Genomic DNA, 19,556 nt, shown 5'->3' with positions numbered 1-19,556 from the left:
GAAAAATTAAATAAAATAAATTTTATTAATAATATTTCGTAAGAAGAAAACAAAATTTTTCTTTATATAATTTTTTATTTTAAGTTGAGAATTTTTAAAATATACTATAGCAGAAATAAAAAAAATTTATTCATTGATGAGTATGTGAAGAATATATATTTTTTTTTTTTTTTGTAGAATTTACTAAAGAAATTTAGTAAGATTAAATAAGTTAAAATAAAGTTTTAATATCTCCTTTATGAACAAAATATTTATTAAAACAAATATAAAAATATTTTTTAAAAAAAAATATAAATTATTTTTTTTTTTTTAAATATTTAAACAACCGAAATAAATAAAAATAAATGGAAAATATATATATCTATATATTAGAAAAAGTTAGAAACAAAAACAAAAAATAAACAGACAAAAAAAAAAAAAAAAAAAAAAAAAATATATATATATATATATATCTACAAATAAAAATTTTTATTTTTATATTTTTATTTTAATAATTAATATTAATTTATTTGAAGTTTTTATACTTCATCATCAAATTCGGTAACATTTTCCATTTTATATGCTTCATTTTGTTGCCTAAAAACTTCATTTCCAAATCCTGCCTACAATGAAAAAAAAAAAAGTAAATAAATAAATATACAACAAAAATAAATTAAATAGCAATATAAATAGAAAAACAAATATAAATATGACTATTTTAATAATAAAAAAAAACAATAAAAGAAGAAATTTACTATTCCTCCTAAAACGGTTCCTATCGGAAAACAACAGTTTTCTGCTTTCATCAATGCTAAACGAATATGATGAGTTGATTCATCTTCAACATCCAATAATCCAAAAATTAAACCAAATACTCCACCCATTGTTATAGTAAATAATAATATTAAATATACCTGGAAAATAATTTTCACAAATATTTAAAAAAAAATATATTTTTAAATATACTTTTTTTATTTTATCACATATATATATGTATTTATATTAATACTTGTGCTTTCGATTCTATTAATGGTCTGGTTATTGATCCTTGAATAAAACCAATTAAATAATTTATTAAATCAATTAAACTAAAAGTTAAGGCAAAAGAAATACTAATCCCTAAAATGCAATATATTGGCACTTTCGATAGAGCCGACAAAGAAAAAAGCCAAGAACGATCAAAAAAAAAACATAATATTCCTGATAATATTATCTAAAAAAAAAAAAAGGAAATATAGAATACATATATATATATATATATATATATTATAAAATATTTTAATATATATTAAATATATATTTTTGTACTAATGCTGATAAGATCATTAATTGATTTCTTCTACTTTCTGCTTCATCAGTAACATTAGCATTTAATCTCCAAAAAATTATTATCCCAACTACAATAAATAAAATGCCAAAATACTAAAAAAAAAAAAAAAAAAAAAATATATATACATATATATGTATGAGTATGAACAAGTTTATAATGGATAAATTACCATAGAAAAAAATTTAGATAAAGAAACTTCAACTAATGTACAGTTAACTATCAAAGAACACATTATGCCTAGTATCATACCAACTATGGCACTTAAGCTTCCTTTAAATATTAAATCTTTTGTGCATTGTATTCTAAGACCTGATAATTTATCAAACTCCTTAATTTCCATATCCATTTTTACTTAATATGTTCCAATCAATAAAAAAAAAAAAGAAAAAAAAAGCGAGGAAAAGAAACGAGAAAAGAGAAAAGAAAGAATAAATATAAAAAAAAAAGGAAAATTAGAATAAAGAAAAAAAAATATAAATTTTCAAAAAGTTTTAATATTATATTTTAAATATGTTTTTTCTATTTATTTATTCATTTCTCTTCTCTGTAATATTTTTTTTTTATATGATGCAAAAAAAAAAAAAAAAAAAAAAAAAAGTGACGACTTTTTTATACATTCTTTATATCTGTCAGAATTTTTTTTATTTATTTTTTAAAAATATTTTTTTAAATATAACTTACAAAAATATAGTAACAAGTGCTTAATATATTTCTCTCTATATAAGAATTTCTTTTCATTAATAAATAAATGTTTAAATAAAATTTTTTAATACTTTTTTTTTAATTGTTTTCAAGATTTCCTTTTTCTTTTTTATTTAGAAAAAAAATAAGTACTTTACCTTTTTTTTTTTTTTTTTTTTCATTAGTATAAAGATATAAATTAATTTTATATCTAAAAAATTACTTAGTTATGAAAAAAATACTATTAAATTTATGTAAAAATAATAAAAAGGAAAAAATTTAATAAAGTCTTTATAAAATTTTTTTTTATTATTAATTTGCATATTGTATGATTATTTTTATAAGATTTACGATTTTCTTTAGTATTCTTATGAAATATTAAAAAAAAAAAAAAAATTGAAAATTATTCTTTTTTACATATTTAATGATGAAAAAAATAAAAATAAAAGTATAAAGTGCAAAAGAGATACATTTAATTGTAGTGTGTATCTTCTAATATTATTTTAGTCTATAATTGAGTTTATTTTTCTTTTTTTTAAGGTTGATATATTCCTAAGTTTTTATACTGTTATATATATTCTCATGAATTTTTAATTTCAATATATAATTTCATAATTGTTTCACATTATTATTTAAATATTTTTATAATTTTTCAATAGTTAGCAATTTTTTGGAATCCTATATAAAAACATTAAGTAAAAAAAATATGTATCATAAAATAAATATTAGCAATATATATAATTAATAAATATATAAGTTACATTCGTTATTTAAAATAATCAAAATTAAATCATAACACTAATATTTTTAACTAAAGAAGATTTTATATATTTTTTTATATTTTTCATTTTTATTTTTTTCTTGTTTTTTTACCTTTACATATTCTTTTAAAAATTCTTTTAGCTTTTCTAATAGCTCTTTAGGATAGCTCTTTGTAAAAATTACCATTCCTCTTATTTTTTTTTCGTCACTAACTAGTATATTTGAAGAAATGTAAATTACATCATCTTTCACATCAACACTTAACTGAAAAAAATATATAATAATAATAATGATGAAAAAAACTTAGATCTCTTTATATAGTTTTGTAATGCATATAATCATATAAAATATTTACATACAAATGAACAATATTCATATATTAATATAGTTTACATAAACATTTTCAGATTAAATGGATATAAAATAAACTTTTTAATAAATTTTATTAATATGTGTGTATACTTTCTCTTGATTCTCTTTTCTAATATCATTTGTTCTTAATTCATGAAAATTTGTCTAAAAACAGGGTATAATTTATATCGTTTAGAAATGAGAGAAAACATATTATTAAATATATTTAAAAAAAAAAAAAGAAAAAAAAGTAATATAAAAAATATTACATGTTTTATCCTACGGAAACTGTCTGAGCTTCCGTTTAAATATTTAATGCTTCTGTTTTTTTTATATGAGAAAGCAGAATTTAAAAAGAACATAAAAAGGAAAAAATAAATGAAAAAATTTGTCTTCATCTTTATATTAGTTAAATGAGATTCTTAAAGAAATAAGTTTCACAACTTTTTTCTTTTCTTAATTGTAACTTTGAAAAAAGGGAAATTTGAAAATAAAAAATTTTTTTGAATATGAAGTTTACAACACTAATTTTATATTTATACTTTAAGCATATTATATATTTTTACCTAAAGAAATCTTAAAACAAATTAGTTCATTTTGTTCTTTTTTTTCTATATCATAAAATTTTAATTTTTTTTTTTTTATGTATTTGTAACTTAGAATATTGTGTATATACATTAGTAAAGACAATATAAAAAAAAAAAAAAAAATAAATAAATTACAAGATTAAAAAGTATCATTATTATTTTTTTAAAATAATTATCTTTTTTATATTTATTTTTACTTATTCAGTTAAGATAAATAGTTTTAAAAAATAATTTTTCAAAAATATAGTTATATAGTTAGTCATATTAAAAAAAAAAAAAAAAAAAAGATGAAAACAGCATACATATAATATTAAAACATGATATTAATTTTAGTAAATGTGATGAATATAAATATGAAACAATAAAAAGTAATTAAATATAATTTAAGAAAGGAAAAGGCAAGAAAAATGATAAAAAGGAAAAAAAAATTATATAGAAATGATAATTTTTATTATTTGATATAAAAAAATATATATATGTATATACAAATTTATGTATATATCATAAAATTATAAAATAACTTCATAGTGTTTGAAAAAAAATAAGAAAATAAGAAATAAAATGTATTATCTGTTAAAATTCATAAAATTTCACAAAAATTCAATATAAAAAAAGTTCATAGCCTAAAATAATATTACAAATTAAAATTAAAATGGGGGAAGATAATCTGAATCATCAACAACTATTTTATATAAATAGGAATTATAATTGGCAAAATTCTGAATATTTTTTATTAAAAGTTGCCCATATATTCTATTACAAGCTAAAAGATAATTTTCACTTTTTAGCCACGTTGACACAATAATGTACTTACTTAAATTATTTAAATTATTTTTTCTTTTAATTATTTTAGTATATAAATATCCTTGTTGTTTTTGATAAAATCTACATAAATCTTTTAATTTTTCTTCGAATACTTTATCATTCTTTTCATTAACTTCTAAAAAAGTCAAATATGCATATTTGTTCTGTTTAAAAATAGGAAAAAATTCATATACTGTATCAATATCTGGATTAGTTAAACTATAAGTAAATGATCCACCGATTAAAAAACAAATAAGTCTATTATATGTACGTATTCTGAAAGCATTGTCAAATATTTTTCCTATCATTTTTTTGCATATTCGTGATAAATATTGAATTTGTTCATTTAAATATTCTTATATATTTTTTTTTATTAAAATTATTATAATATTTACCTTTTTTTTTAATTCAAATATTTGTTATTATTATTATTATTTCATTTGTTCAATTTCTATTTTTTCTTTTATTTCATGGTACATAAATAACTTAAACTTTTAAAATATTAAAATAAAAACTTAATTTTAATTAATGGAATTCTTTGTAATTAATCATTATAATTATCTCTATATTTTGACATAATAATTAAAGGAAATTTATTTTATGTAAAAAATACCAATTTTATTTTTTTTTTTTTTAAATTCATACTTAAGAAAAATTAAAAATTTATAGAAGAATTGGAAGAAGTTCAATATTCAGTTAATATTAAAAAAATTATTTAAAAAAAAAATTATTTTGAAGATTAAAAATAATTAAAGAATATACTCCTATGGAATAATGAAGAGAAAAAAAAAATTTCTCAATAAAAAATTTAAAACAGGTTAAAATTTTCCTGAGAGAAAAAAAAAAACTATAATATTTATAAGAAAGAAAAATCAAAAGTATAAATTTGTTTAGATAATAAAAGAAAAAACAAATATATATATGAAATGTTTCCTTTGAAATAATATAAACAGAGTGTTATTATTAAATTTAATATAATATTTTCTAAAGATTAAAACAAAAAGTGTTGTAAAAGTATATTTTTTTTTTTTTAAACTATATAAGATGTAATTATAAGAAAAGAAAAGAAAAAAAAATAAGTAGGTTAATAGAAACATATATTTAAAAAATATGTAAATAAATATAAACTAAATGAATTAGTTTCCTTATTTTTTATATCAAGAGGAATTTATGAAAACTATAAATAAAAAAATACATACACAAAAAGTCATACATACATATACTTGTGTCCCCTATTTTTCACTAGTTATAAAAAAAAAAAAATAAATAAATATTAGATGTGCATAATTAAAAGGTTTATTGTTCCAAGGAAAATTAATAAAACAAGATTTCTTGTAATTAAACAACTTTAGTAGTTTTCTTGTATACAGATATAATAATTTTTTTTTTATTTTTTGCACAATTTTAATAATTATGAATAATTATAATGAAGATCTATGTGTACCTAATAGTTAATAATTTTCTATTATTATATAAATTGCTTTATTTTATACATTTACCTAATATATCTATTTTAAGAGGAATATAAATATTTAAAACCTTTTTTATTTTCAGTGAACATTTTTAATATTATATTCACTATATCATTAATATTAACATAAATGAAATTATTTTTTAGTGTGGTCTATTATATTCATAATTATGAAATTGACGTACAAATTTAAATATAAATATATCTATTTAAATCTTCTATAATATATATATATATATATATATATTGTATAAAAAATAGAAAAAGATATATTTAATATAAAAAAGGCAAATTTTAAATACTTTTCATAAAAAAGAAAAATTAATTTTTGCATATTTAGAAGAGATGCTATTTTCGCTTTTTACTTTTTTAAATGAAATATTTTCCATAATATTTTTGTTAGGATTTTTTGAATTAAAATTGTAAGTTTTTAGGTAAATTAAACATAAATCACTTAAAATAACATGGAAAAAAAAATTATCAGAATATAGATGCCTCAAAGAAGTCATTCAATAAAAAATATAATTTTTAATTTAATCTTTTTTATTTTTTCTTATTAAAATATTTTGAATCATAAAAATAAATATATATCTCATTAATATAATTGAAAAAAAAAATTACTACATATATAATATATATATATAGCATATACTTTAAAATTAAAACATACATTTTATAATTTTATATTTTTTTAACACTCTACATAGTTCTTAAACTTTTATACATTTATTTAAATATTCTGTTAAACCTTAAGAAAAAATCAAGAAAAAAAAAATTATACTCAAAAATTAGTATAATTGTAGCAATTTTCTTTTTAAAAAATTATAAGATTCATTTTTAAATTAAAAAAAAAAAGTTAGATAAGTATAAATATGCAATTCATAAAAAATAGAAGAATGAAAAATAGTCTTAAATACTAATTTAAAAAAAAATGAATGATATAAAAATATTCCTTGAAATAATGAGCCTAGTTCCTACGAAAACATTAAAAATAAGATGAAAAAAAATTTTAAAGGAAAATCATAATTTTCAATCATATTTTTGTATTTTAAAAGCATCAGAAAGTCTTTAAAATATTATATTTCTTATAAAAACTTTTTTTTTTTTTTTAAATTTTTCTATAAAAACATAGTAAAGTGAAAAATTTTAAATTAAGAAAATTCTATGAATATTTCTCATTGATTTTATTTTATTTGGTGTATTAAATATAAGATAAATTTTCAAAAATATAATTTTAAAATTCCTTTTTATTAATAAAATTTTCCTCCATTCATAAGAAGAATTTTATTATTTATTTTGTGATAAAAAAGTTAAATAAAGTATATGAATATATATATATATTTAAATATTTTACAATTAAATGAAGAATAAAAAATGATTTCAAGTAAAAAACAAAATATAATTAAAAGAAGACATATTTATATGACATTAATATTTCTTTTATTTTTTTTTATTTTTTAGGATTTAGTATTCTTAGTGGCAATAAATTTAAAAGGAATTTATATAATAAGATTAAAAATAATTTCACATATCTTAATACTAACAATTATTTTTGTACTCAGAATTCAGATGAAATGTAATTAATAAAAGTTAATTTTCATTTTTATTATATATACTACATTTTTAATTTATTTATTTTTATATATAATATATTTTTACATATTTAATTGTACAATTAAAAATATGTATTTCATAATTTTTTTTGAAGCGATGTAACATTTATAAGCCAAGACAATTATGAAAAAACAATTAAAGCTAAGATAGGAGATAGTATATTAAAAGTTGCTCATGATAATAATATAAATATTGAAGGTATATTATTTTATATTAATTCTTTTATATTTTTTTTTTTTTTTTATATTTTATGTTTTGAAATTTCTATATTTTTTTCTTTTAAAGGTGCGTGTGAAGGATTTTGTGCTTGTTCTACTTGTCACGTAATAATTGATGAAAAATTTTATGATCTCATACCAGAAGCATTGGACAACGAAATAGATATGCTAGAACTAGCTCCTTGTATAACTGAAACGTAATTTTATTTACTTATATATTTTCAATTATTATTATTATAATTATTATTTATAATTTTTCCTTTTTTATATAACATTTTTATACTGTTATTCTTCTTAAGTATATATATTTATATGATTATTATTTTTCTTAAGTTCAAGATTAGGTTGCCAAGTAAAACTAAAAAAAGAATTGAATGGAATAAAAATAAAATTACCTCCAATGACAAGAAATTTTTATGTAGATGGCTATGTTCCTACTCCACATTAGTCTTTCCTTTCTTAAAATCTTAAAAATAATTATTTTTATTGTTATGTTTTTTTGTTTATTTATAAGACAAATAAAAAAATAAAAAAAAAAAAAATAATAAAACAAAAAAAAAAAAACAAAAAAAATAATTAACAAAAATAATTCATAATTTTTTTTTTTTTAATTTTTAATTATTTAACATATATTTCATTATTCATAGAAGAAAAAAAAAAGAAAAAATTTTAAAAAATTCTAGAATATGTTTATACTTTTATTTCTCATTACCTTTTTTTGCAATTTTTAAGTGTTTTCTTTTATATGTGATCTTAAATATCTCTTAAAATTGTATTTACTACGATATAAAAATATTTTTAAATGAAACAAAATGAAAATATGATGTTTGAAGTAATTGAAATAAAATTTAGATTTTCTATATATGAAATAAAAATAATATCATGCATATATATATTATTTTATGGAATTTTAAATATCATTAATATAGTTTTATATTATTATATATTTATTCTGTAATATAATTTTTTTTTTTTTTTAATTTTTAGACCTCATTTCTTCCTTAAAGTTTTTTTGTTGTTCTTCAAACTAATAAAATAAATAATATATATATATATATATATTTATATTTATATATAATTATTTTAATTTTTTTTTCAATTATACATCATGTATTCTTGAAAGAGCAACATCAATTTCTTCATCACTTTGTAAAGGTCTATTTGCTGAGTTGTCTATCTTATTTATATTATAATTCTTAAAAAAAAAAGTGAATAAAAAATTAGATTTATAAATGTTATAATGGAATAATATAATGCAACTTATTTTTTATAATTAATAATTTCATTAATTATATTTAAATCAACAGCATTTTATTATTTTGATATTATTATGGTCTATTTGTTTTTATTACTAAAAGAGACTTCTCCATATCATCTAAATCTATTAATAAAAGGGAAAAAAAAAAAAAGTTCATATAAATATTATTAATTTATATGGTTACATATAAACAAAAAGAGAAGAAAAAAACCTTCGTTTAATCTATCTATAGTTATATAAGGAACTGGCTCTCTATATTTACTTTCATTTTCGGATTCTTCATCTGAAGTTAAATACGTCAAATCATCGTAATCCTTAGAAATAGGGAACTTTATTTCAAAATCTAATTTTTTATCAAGTTCATTTTCTAAAAATAATATAATTTATTATTATTATTATTATTATTATTATTTTTTTTTTAACAAAAAAAATTTAAAAGATTGAACCTAATTGATGTGAATTTTTTTCATCTCTTAAATCATATAGTAAATTTTCTAGCTCTGTTAATATATATTTAGAATTCTCATATATATTTGATAATTTATTATGTGAACAATATATACTAGAACAATTATGCAAGTTAGTCTTATCGCAAGAATCAGTAACAATGCATTTTATGTAGACTAGTAAATAAAAATGAATAAATAAGTATACATAGTTTATTTTAAACATTTTTATTTTAACAAAAAATATGAACAGAAATTGAAGATATATTACAAAAAGGGAGGAAAAAAAAAAAAAGATACAATTTTATGAAATAAAAAAAAAAAAAAAAAAAAATTAAATTATAAATTAACCAGTAACATCAACAAAAAAGAAAAACTAAATGGAAACTATTTCAATAATAAATGATCATTCTTACAACAATAAGTATGATAGAAATTGCAAATACAATTATTTTTAATATATATGGAAATTAAATAATATACTTTCATTTTTAAATTGATAATAGCAACTATCGATTAAATAAGCAAAAACAAATTCGTAATAATAAAATATATATGTGTATCTACACAGAATATAGGAAAAAGTTCTTTTATTTCATATATTACTACTTTTATAGAATAAATACAGAACTATTAAAAAGTCAAATTTTTATTTTATAACTAAATGTAAGAAAAGCATTATTGTGCTCTTTGTAGTTTTAAAAATTAAATCTAACTTTAGACTTTCTATTTCTTATAATTTTAATTAACATCTGAACAAAAAAAAAAAAAAAATAGGATAACACCTTATTTAGTGACACATTTTTAAGATTTTAAAAATTGTTTTAAGAATTATTAACTTTATGATATAATACAAATGTAGAAAAATGAAAGTATATTTATTGATTTCTTAAAAAATAAAATTAAAAAGTTCATTCTTTTATTTAATTTTTTATGTTATTTCTTTATTTTAGTATTTTAAGATTTAATATAAAATTTGCATAATATTGACATATATGTAAACATTTTTTTAATTTTTTTTTTTTTTGTAATATATTTATTTTTAACAATACATATTTAACTTGATATTTTCTTTTTAAGAATATAAAATAACTTTAATTAAAATATATCACTTTTTTTAAAATATGTATTTTTATTAAAACTTACACTTTTTACAAATTGTGTAAATATTTTATAAATATATTTTTTGTCATACATTTTATAATATATATATATATATTTATATATATTTTTTTTTTTTTTATAATTATATTAATTCAAACTATAAATTTAAGTATTAAATAAATCTTCTTTTGCCATTTATCCTTTTTTTAAATTAATAATGGAAAAAAAAAATAATAATAAGGAACATGAAGTTAATTTAATGAGTAGTTTAGACTTAAAATTCTTAGATGATAAAAAATATGATGAACATAAAATAAAACATAATCAAAATTCATTAATATTAAGTAAACAATTTTATGGAATAATAAGTGGAATTACTGTTGGGATATTAGGAATTCAAGGTATATATGGTTTTCTTTTTTTTTTTTTGTTTACTATTATTGGCACATTAATGACATATTTTCATATTAAAAGTAATTTTAATTCATTTTTTTTGAAAAAATCAGATGTTTTATATGGGGATATCTTCAGTGGATTAATAGTAAATATATATATATATTTATTCATATATTTTTAACATATTTTAATTAAAATATTTATATTAAATATTTGAAATATTAAATACTTAAATTTTTTTTTTTTTTTTTTAGTCTTTTATTTTGTTCTGGACATTGACCTATGACATACTTTACATTTTTTAAACTGTTTTTTAATATTATTTCTATTATTATTTTATTTATATTTTTTTTATTTTTTTTTTTTTTTTCCCTTATGTTAAATTTTATATGTTTTAAATAATGGAACTACATTTAAATTTACATGAAAAATACTTTTTAAATACGATAATTGAAAAATTATCAAATAAATCAAATGTAAAAAAATTATCTAATAAGTATGAATCCTTTTTTCTTAGTGGGATATTTTGGGTTCTAAGTGGTCTTTTGATAGTAAATAAAAATAGAAAAAAATTAGATGAAATACTAGAAAAAGAAATAATAGAAATCATTTATCTATTAGTAATGCAATGCTTGCAAACAAAAAAAATAAAAGAAAAGTACATTTATAATATGAAAAAAGAAAAATATTTTTTTTCGGATAAAGATATTGATAAATTAATGAATAAAGTTGAAAATGATTCTAAATCTAATAAAGTAGATTTTAAAAAAATAAAAAAAAGTGAAGATGAAAAAATTGATCTATGTTCATTAAAAATAAATTTTGACGAGAAGAATAAAAATATTAATAAAAAACATAGTAATACAAATAGTTGTGCAATACTTGAGTACCCAGAAAGTAAAAAGATAATTAATAGTGAAGTAAATAGCCAAGCATATGATGAAATATACAATGAAAATAAAAAAAAATACAAATTAGAAAAAAAGAAAAAAAAAGTAAAAAAGTTTATTATAAGAGGTTTTTCTCCATGTAATAAAAAGTATTTATATGAACCAAATGTAATTTCTACTTTAAGTGCTATTCAAATATTATTTTTATTAAATAAAGTAAGTGAAAATGATATAAGCACAAAAGTATTATTAGAAATATATAATTTTATATACTTTCTTCTTGATGAGGAAAGAGGCTTCTTTCATTTTTCTTTGAGTAGTATAAGATTTCAGTTTGATGGTGATATGCGTTTTATGTTTTGTTCTTTATCTTCTTTATATCTCATTAATCTTATACTAAAGAAAAGAAATATATGGATTAATATATATAATAATAAAGATAAATATATACATTGGATAATCAACTGTTTTAATTTAGATGGAGGATTTTCAAATTATCCAGGCTCCGAGTCGCATGCTGGGACAACATTTTGTGCAATAAATTCATTAAATTTATTAAAAGATGAAAATAATAAAAATTATTTTTCATATAACTCCATTCTCAAAAAAAAATTAATCAGGTTTATATATATTTAATAAAATTTTACCAAAAATTCTTTATATTCAGCCATTATTTCTTTTTTTTTTTTTTTTTTTGTCTAAATAAATTAAATTTATTTGTGTAAATATATTCGTATGTAAATTTTTAAATTATTTGAGAATTTTCTTATTTATTTTATTATTATTCACTTAATTTTTTATATTTTTTAGGTGGTTATGTGATAGATATGAGAACTATGGAATTAATGGAAGGGTGGGAAAAGATCATGACGTTTGCTATGCATGGTGGGTTTTGAGTAGTTTAGTTGCTATGAAAAAAGATCTTAGAAAATTATTTAATGTAAATATACTGATAAATTTTATTTTGAAATGTCAAGATAAAAATAAAGGAGGATTTTCAAGAATTGAACAAAATGAAAACAATCTAAAAAACCAAAATTTTAATTATTTTGAAAATGAAAATTTGATTTACAGAGAAACAGATCAATTTCACAGTTTTTTTTCAATATGTGCTTTGTCTCTTATTTATTATAATGTTTATTATAAGAAAAAAAGAAAAAAAAAATATATATTTTTTGATAATTCTTTAATTCCCAAGCACTTAGAGGAAAGTCTAAGTAATTTAGAAAATGTTCATGAATCTTTTGCAATGCCTGTTCATATGCTTGGATAATTTTTTTTAAAATATATACATTATTTTCTTTTTTTTTAATTAAATTTATAATTTTAGTTTAGATCAATAATAATGATTTGTATTAAATGAAAATATATGAATAAAAATGTTTTCTATATTTTGGATACTTTTCTTTTATTTCCTTTTTTCTCTTTTTTTTTTTTAATTTGCATCTATATTTATTATGTATACATGTATGTGTACTTTTACTATTAAAAGGATTTAAATAATATATATATATATTTAGAGAAATTGATATTTTAATTATATGATTTAATTTTTTAAAAAATTTATTAATTAAATGTATATACTTAAAGTGTAATTCATATTTACTAATAAAGTTATACATTTTGAAATATATTGCGACAATTAAGTTTTAATTTTTAATTTTTTTTTTTTTTTCTTATATAAATTTAAAGTTAAAAAATATGAAATATTTGTAAAATAAGTTGATATTTTTTTAGTGATGATTAGAAGTATAATATTAAAAAATTGTCGAAAATATATAATTATTATTTCATTATAATTGTATATATATGATATACAAAAATTTCAACTTTAATATGAGTTAAAACATTTGGTATGTACTGCTTAAAAAAATATATTCTTGAGTAGTAAAGTATATAGTTCATTTTTTTTTTTTTACAACGTTAAAAAATTATTTTATGAATGATTATCATTAAAAGAAGTTTTCACAATTATTTTGCTAAAAATGCCCTAAAAAATATTTTAAAGAAGGAAAATATCAATTATAATGATATATATAAGAAGATATATATTGGTAATTCTATTTATAATGGCCTAGGAGTTTTTTCATTAGACATAATAAAAAAAAATGAAGTAATTGAAGTATGTCCTACAATTGAAATAGAAAATGAGCAAATACCAAAAATATTAGTAGATTGCTTATTTGAAAGTGAACAAGAAAATATAAATAAGAAAATAGTTGATATTTTAACAAAAAAAAAGGAAACAACAAATTATAAACTTTTGCCGTTAGGGCATGGAATGCTATATAATCATTCTAGTACACCTAATGCATTTGTTCAAATTTTTCCTATTACTCAAAAAAAAGTAAACATATACAATCTTTTTTATTTATTATTATTTTTATTTTTTTAAATATATCTTTTCATATCTTAGGAAACAGTTACTTGCAATAAAATTATGATATTCTATGCTCAACAGGACATACAAAAAAATGAAGAAATTTTTATTTCATATGGAGAATCCTGGTGGAATGTATGCATATATTATATGTGTAACATAAAAAAGAAAAAAGAAAAAAAAAAATAATTATAAAAAAAAAAAAAAGTAAAATATTAATATAGAAATGTAAGAACGGTACATAAAATATGAATACAATTTATATATATATATATATTGAAAAAAAGAAAATTCAAACATTTAAATAATTTTTAATATAAAGCAAAAAATAAAAACATAAAACATTAAAAAAGTAATAATATAAATAAAAGAGTGTATAAATAAAAAGACAAATACAATTTAAATATAATTTAAACATAAAAAAAAAAAAAAAAAAAAAAAACATACTATTAAAATTATAAGCTAGAAAACAAAAGTTTCTACAAAATTATATTTTAATTTAATTTTCATAATTTTTTTTTTTTCTTAAGGACAGGAAATGGAATCCTTTTAAAAAAGAAAATATGATGAACAATATTTTTTATCCTAAAAACTAAAAATTATCTTAAGAGAATATTTTTAGTTATTGACAATATCAATAAACAAAATGATATAAAAAGGATGTTAATAACTGTTAAATAAAAAAAATTTGGTAGGAAATAATCGTAAAGCTGAAAAAAATTCATAAAAAATGTACGTAATTATATGTTATCAATTTTTTATTTTTTTTTATTTTTTTTTTCTTTAAATTATTTACCATAATGTGAAGGTCTAAATAAAATGATGCACATAAAGAAAAAATAAACTTGGAAGAAAATAAAAAGAGAATTCTAAAAAAAAAAAAAATATATATATATATATATATATATTATTTAAATATTTAAACATATGTGTAGCATTTTTATTTTTTTTTGTGATTTCAATATTTCACTTACTTAAACAAAAAATTAATTAGTGGATAAAGATAAAAATTATAAAAATCCAACTCTTTAAATAAAAGCATAATTTTGATTTTTCTCAAATTATAAATATAGACAACGAAAAAAAGTGAAAATACAAAAGGAAAGAAAATATGATTAAACAAATAAAACTGGCTTATTGGCCATACATACTTATTTAACCCTACATAAGCTGAATTGATAGGCAATTTGTTAAAAATAAATTTGTGGCCAGTTATAAAAAAAGAATATTTTAAAAGTACTGAGGATAATATATGAAAATCAGTCTCATTAATTAAATAGAATGAGAAGTTTTTAATTAACTTAAAAATTTGCATTTGCGTTATATCTGTTTGATTTACTAAATTGCATTTATTCAATATATTATTTTTTTCTTCTTCAAGTTTGAGAGAAAATTTTTCCTTAATTGATGTATTTATATGATATGTTTTAATATTCTTATTTTTATTTTCTATGTTAAACATTTTGATATCTCCATGTTCATTAATCCAATTAATTACAATATTATTGTCTTCATTATTTTCTGAACTGTTAATACTTAAAAAAAAGAAATAAAAAAATATCAATGTTATATAAAAGAGAAACAATACACTTAAATTTGTATTACTATAGATAATAATAGATAATTGAATTGATGAAAAAAGAATTATAAATAAACTAATAGAAACCTCATATAGTTTTTGAATATCTCCGGGTAGCTTCTTTTTTTCTATTATACTATTCTTTCTTAATATAATAAATATAAAAATTGAAAAAGTCAAAATATAAATAAATGGAGGAATTAAAAAATCCATATATTCATTTATTTTAAGTAGAAATAAAAAAACAAGAACAAATTGCAATGTCCATATTTGCATTACCATATATTTAATTTTTTTCTGTAATAATTTATTTATACCACTGTTTATTAATATTAAACTTAAAAAATAAAAAGAAACGGGTAATACTATTTTTAACATTAATTTATTTAGAAATTTTTTTTCAATATTATGATCCAAAAAATCAGGAGTAAAATTAAATATTGTATTAAGTGTTAAAATAATTAGCAAGGGGCATCCTCTGAAAAAAAAAAAATATATTCATAAAAAAATAAATGATTATGATATATATGTTAAAAATTGTTCATTTTATTTTCTTTTTTTCTTTTTTTTTTTTTTTTTATATATATAATGTATTTTTACCTAATAAAATTAAAAGAAAACTTGTTTTTATATTTAAATAAACAAAAAACTACGTACATAAATAAAATATAGTGAATGTAGTATATTTCCTTGTCTATATAATTAAAAGATACTAAAGATAAACTCCATATAATAACGAATACAAAAAACATGTTATTTATCAATATAAGGGCAAATTTACTTTTAAATATGTAAAATAATTTTAGAATATTATATATATTATAAAATATATAAGTTTTACTCTCCTTATGGTCATTTACTTTGTATTCTATGTTTTCATTATATAAGGTATTTTTTGTTCCTATTTTATTTAAGTATTTCACTATTAAGTTTATAAAATTCTGAAATTTATTATTGTTATTTTCGTTAATACTTCTTTTTTTATCATTGTGCGTAATACCCTTATTATCTTGTTTCTTTATTTTTTTATTTTCTTTTGTTTCTTCTTCATATATGAAACTATTGTTAAACATTATACTTATCTTTGCGTAATTGAAGAACATATAAAAATCTTTATATTTATTTTTTGATAAAATATGAGTAACAAAATATAAAAGAAATGCACATGAAAACAGTAATAAATATATATTTTTATTAAAAGAATTAAATGGTAATAATAAGACAAATAGTTGTATTATAAAAGAATAATTACTCTTTGTAATTGTATTGTGGTAATAATTCAATTTCGAATGATAATATAAAATTTTAAATATTATTAAAAAATAAGTGATTATAAAAAAACATAAAATTAAAAAAGAACGATTTTTCATAAAAAATATGGAATAAAAATATTTTTGAGTAAAATCCATTAAATTTCTCATTTTATTTATATATTCTATATATGCGATTTGTTCTTTTCTTAATATTGTTTCATCGTCAACAAAATTTTTATAAGCTATAAAAAAATGAGATTTCTCTTCTTCTATTTTTGTCCACGTACTTTTAATAAAAAAATAATCCTTATTTTTTAATACTCTATATTTTTTTTCATAAAAATTTAAATATCTATTTATTTGCCATAAGTTAGCATAATTTAATTCTGCTATATAATGTAAATTTAATAAATCGTAATATAAATTAGAGTGGCTATCTAAATCATCATTTTTATTATTTGTGTTATTTTTAAAATTTTCATTAGTATTGATATCCACCTTGCTTTCTTTGTTTTCTTTTTTTTTTAATTTAGAATGTTTATTTATATATGCAACAGGAATCATATCTAAAATAACATTCCCTATATTGCAGAAGGGTAAAGTTGATCCTATTAACAAAGATAGAGTGCTAATTAAGTTTAATTGTTTTGTATGTTTAATATTATAATAATAAGTGTCATTTTTATTTATATTATTTAAAAATGAATGATATTTTTTATAACCTTCTATGTTTATTTGACTATTATTAGTAAGAAAATGGTTTTTTGCTGAGTCATTGTCATATAAAATAAAATTGTTCTGATTTATATTTTTATTTAAAGAAATAAAATCCATTGGAGAATATGCAAATAAAGCACTTTCTGTTTCATCTGTACTACTACCACCATGATCCCCAGAATCCATTTGTCCATGATCTCCTATTACTAAAAATAAAGTCCTTTTTTCTTTTTCTAATTTTATTTTATTAATAATATCGTATATAAACATATCAAAATCCTTTAAAATGTTACTCATTGATTTAGAATTAGGTCCCTCTACATGGCCAGCGTGATCAACAGCTAAAACATGAATATAAATTAAATCCCAATAATCTAAAACATATTCTTCGTAAAAATGTTTTTTTGAAGCTATATCTAAAGAATAAAAATCAAAAATATTAAAACTTTCATAAACTAATTCTTTTTTAAAATTTCTGCTTAAGCGTGTGATGGTGTCATCACCAATAACTATAGTGTTTTTCTTGTTTCTATGTAGCTGTTCAAAAAAATTATCTTGAATATTGGAACTAGGGTTAAAATTTTCATTAATGTCCATATAATTTGGAACTGATCCTATCAAAATGGATTTTAATCTTGAAGTGGTAATAGTTGGTGGATCAGCTTCAAACCGAAATAATAAAGAATTTTTTTTTTCCTTTTTTAAAATATGATGTAAATTCATCATATTATTTAAAAACAATTTCTCTCCGTATAATTCATTTTTTTTATCTTTTTTATTTCCATTTTCATCTTTATCTTCATTCTCTCTTTCTTCTTTTTTATAATTTGGATCATAAAGCATAAAATCAAATCTTAAAGAATCTATTAATAATAAGACTATTCTATCATATGGTGCATTAATAATGGAGAATGAATTTTTTTTTTTTAAGGATTCTACATAATCATCTCCAAACACCTTTCTACAAAATACTTCAAGGTCTTCTGATTTATTTGTTATTCCTTGCCTTGGATATAAAAAACCATTAATAAAGGAAAAAAATATTAATAAATTTAATAATAAAATAACAGAAAATATTATCTTATGATTAGTCAAAATGTTACCATATATATTATTTTTCATCTTATTCTTTTTATTTTATTTTTTTTTTTATAAAAAAAAGATATTTGCTTATATATACATACATACAAACATAAAAAAAAAAAAAAAAAAAACTAAACACTAAATAATATACATTATAGAAGCAAAATTTTAATGTATTTCAAAATTCATAATAGCAGAAATTTAATTACTAAAAAAATAATTTAATAGTATATGAATTTTTACAATATTTACTAAAATTATAAAATAAATATAAATATACATTTAAAAAAAAAAAAATATTTATTATACATATAAAAAAACTAAATAAAAGCTTAAACTATAATTTATATGTAATTTAATTGAAATTTATTTTATGAATTTCATATATAAAAAAGTATATTATTAAAAAAAAAATACAGTAAAAAATAATTTTAAATATTAAATGGATACAAAAAAAAAAAAAAAAATTAAATTTTTTTTAATATTTTGAAGGGAAAAAAAAAAGAGAAATTATTCAAAAAACTTCCTTGAAAACAATTCTAATTTTTTTTCTTTATTTTAAAAAAATTTTGTCTTTAAAAAAATGATAATTTTTGTTTTTTGAGGTTATACAATTATTTTAATATGAGTTGTGTAAAGAATATAAAGTCTAA

General features: G+C 17.1%; 9 protein-coding genes across 9 annotated transcripts; 4 read left to right on the top strand and 5 right to left on the bottom strand.

Moving 5' to 3' along the window:
- Nucleotides 1-518: 518 nt before the first annotated feature.
- PRELSG_1431000 (conserved Plasmodium protein, unknown function) lies at nt 519-1,655 on the bottom strand (the record flags this gene model as incomplete). Its single annotated transcript, XM_028679379.1, has 5 exons — nt 519-602; nt 735-893; nt 989-1,192; nt 1,288-1,401; nt 1,479-1,655. The coding sequence occupies 5 exons, from the start codon at nt 1,653-1,655 to the stop codon at nt 519-521; spliced, it is 738 nt and encodes a 245-aa protein (XP_028535098.1).
- A 977-nt stretch (nt 1,656-2,632) lies between these two features.
- Nucleotides 2,633-3,465, bottom strand: PRELSG_1430900 (conserved Plasmodium protein, unknown function; the record flags this gene model as incomplete). The annotated part of the gene is made up of 4 exons (XM_028679377.1): nt 2,633-2,668; nt 2,864-3,016; nt 3,215-3,268; nt 3,373-3,465. The coding sequence occupies 4 exons, from the start codon at nt 3,463-3,465 to the stop codon at nt 2,633-2,635; spliced, it is 336 nt and encodes a 111-aa protein (XP_028535097.1).
- Nucleotides 3,466-4,337: 872 nt separating this feature from the next.
- PRELSG_1430800 (conserved Plasmodium protein, unknown function) lies at nt 4,338-4,802 on the bottom strand (the record flags this gene model as incomplete). Its single annotated transcript, XM_028679376.1, has 1 exon — nt 4,338-4,802. One exon carries the CDS (start codon nt 4,800-4,802, stop codon nt 4,338-4,340), a length of 465 nt encoding a protein of 154 aa, XP_028535096.1.
- Nucleotides 4,803-7,339: 2,537 nt separating this feature from the next.
- Nucleotides 7,340-8,245, top strand: PRELSG_1430700 (adrenodoxin-type ferredoxin, putative; the record flags this gene model as incomplete). The annotated part of the gene is made up of 5 exons (XM_028679375.1): nt 7,340-7,349; nt 7,427-7,541; nt 7,674-7,777; nt 7,865-7,994; nt 8,131-8,245. The coding sequence occupies 5 exons, from the start codon at nt 7,340-7,342 to the stop codon at nt 8,243-8,245; spliced, it is 474 nt and encodes a 157-aa protein (XP_028535095.1).
- Nucleotides 8,246-8,524: 279 nt separating this feature from the next.
- PRELSG_1430600 (conserved Plasmodium protein, unknown function) lies at nt 8,525-9,727 on the bottom strand (the record flags this gene model as incomplete). Its single annotated transcript, XM_028679374.1, has 6 exons — nt 8,525-8,576; nt 8,787-8,824; nt 8,903-8,992; nt 9,150-9,178; nt 9,267-9,422; nt 9,502-9,727. The coding sequence occupies 6 exons, from the start codon at nt 9,725-9,727 to the stop codon at nt 8,525-8,527; spliced, it is 591 nt and encodes a 196-aa protein (XP_028535094.1).
- A 1,095-nt stretch (nt 9,728-10,822) lies between these two features.
- On the top strand, nt 10,823-11,306 carry EMC6 (ER membrane protein complex subunit 6, putative; the record flags this gene model as incomplete). The annotated part of the gene is made up of 2 exons (XM_028679373.1): nt 10,823-11,146; nt 11,256-11,306. 2 exons carry the CDS (start codon nt 10,823-10,825, stop codon nt 11,304-11,306), a joined length of 375 nt encoding a protein of 124 aa, XP_028535093.1.
- Nucleotides 11,307-11,402: 96 nt separating this feature from the next.
- On the top strand, nt 11,403-13,164 carry PRELSG_1430400 (geranylgeranyl transferase type2 beta subunit, putative; the record flags this gene model as incomplete). Its single annotated transcript, XM_028679372.1, has 2 exons — nt 11,403-12,511; nt 12,702-13,164. The coding sequence occupies 2 exons, from the start codon at nt 11,403-11,405 to the stop codon at nt 13,162-13,164; spliced, it is 1,572 nt and encodes a 523-aa protein (XP_028535092.1).
- A 669-nt stretch (nt 13,165-13,833) lies between these two features.
- Nucleotides 13,834-14,460, top strand: SET5 (histone-lysine N-methyltransferase, putative; the record flags this gene model as incomplete). Its single annotated transcript, XM_028679371.1, has 2 exons — nt 13,834-14,238; nt 14,308-14,460. The coding sequence occupies 2 exons, from the start codon at nt 13,834-13,836 to the stop codon at nt 14,458-14,460; spliced, it is 558 nt and encodes a 185-aa protein (XP_028535091.1).
- A 410-nt stretch (nt 14,461-14,870) lies between these two features.
- Nucleotides 14,871-18,942, bottom strand: PIGO (GPI ethanolamine phosphate transferase 3, putative; the record flags this gene model as incomplete). The annotated part of the gene is made up of 4 exons (XM_028679370.1): nt 14,871-14,981; nt 15,068-15,140; nt 15,246-16,328; nt 16,451-18,942. 4 exons carry the CDS (start codon nt 18,940-18,942, stop codon nt 14,871-14,873), a joined length of 3,759 nt encoding a protein of 1,252 aa, XP_028535090.1.
- Between the last annotated feature and the right edge of the window lie 614 nt (nt 18,943-19,556).

This window comes from Plasmodium relictum (assembly GCF_900005765.1).
Source record: "Plasmodium relictum strain SGS1 genome assembly, chromosome: 14".
NCBI lineage: Eukaryota > Apicomplexa > Aconoidasida > Haemosporida > Plasmodiidae > Plasmodium > Plasmodium relictum.
This window is presented reverse-complemented; position numbering and strand designations above follow the sequence as displayed.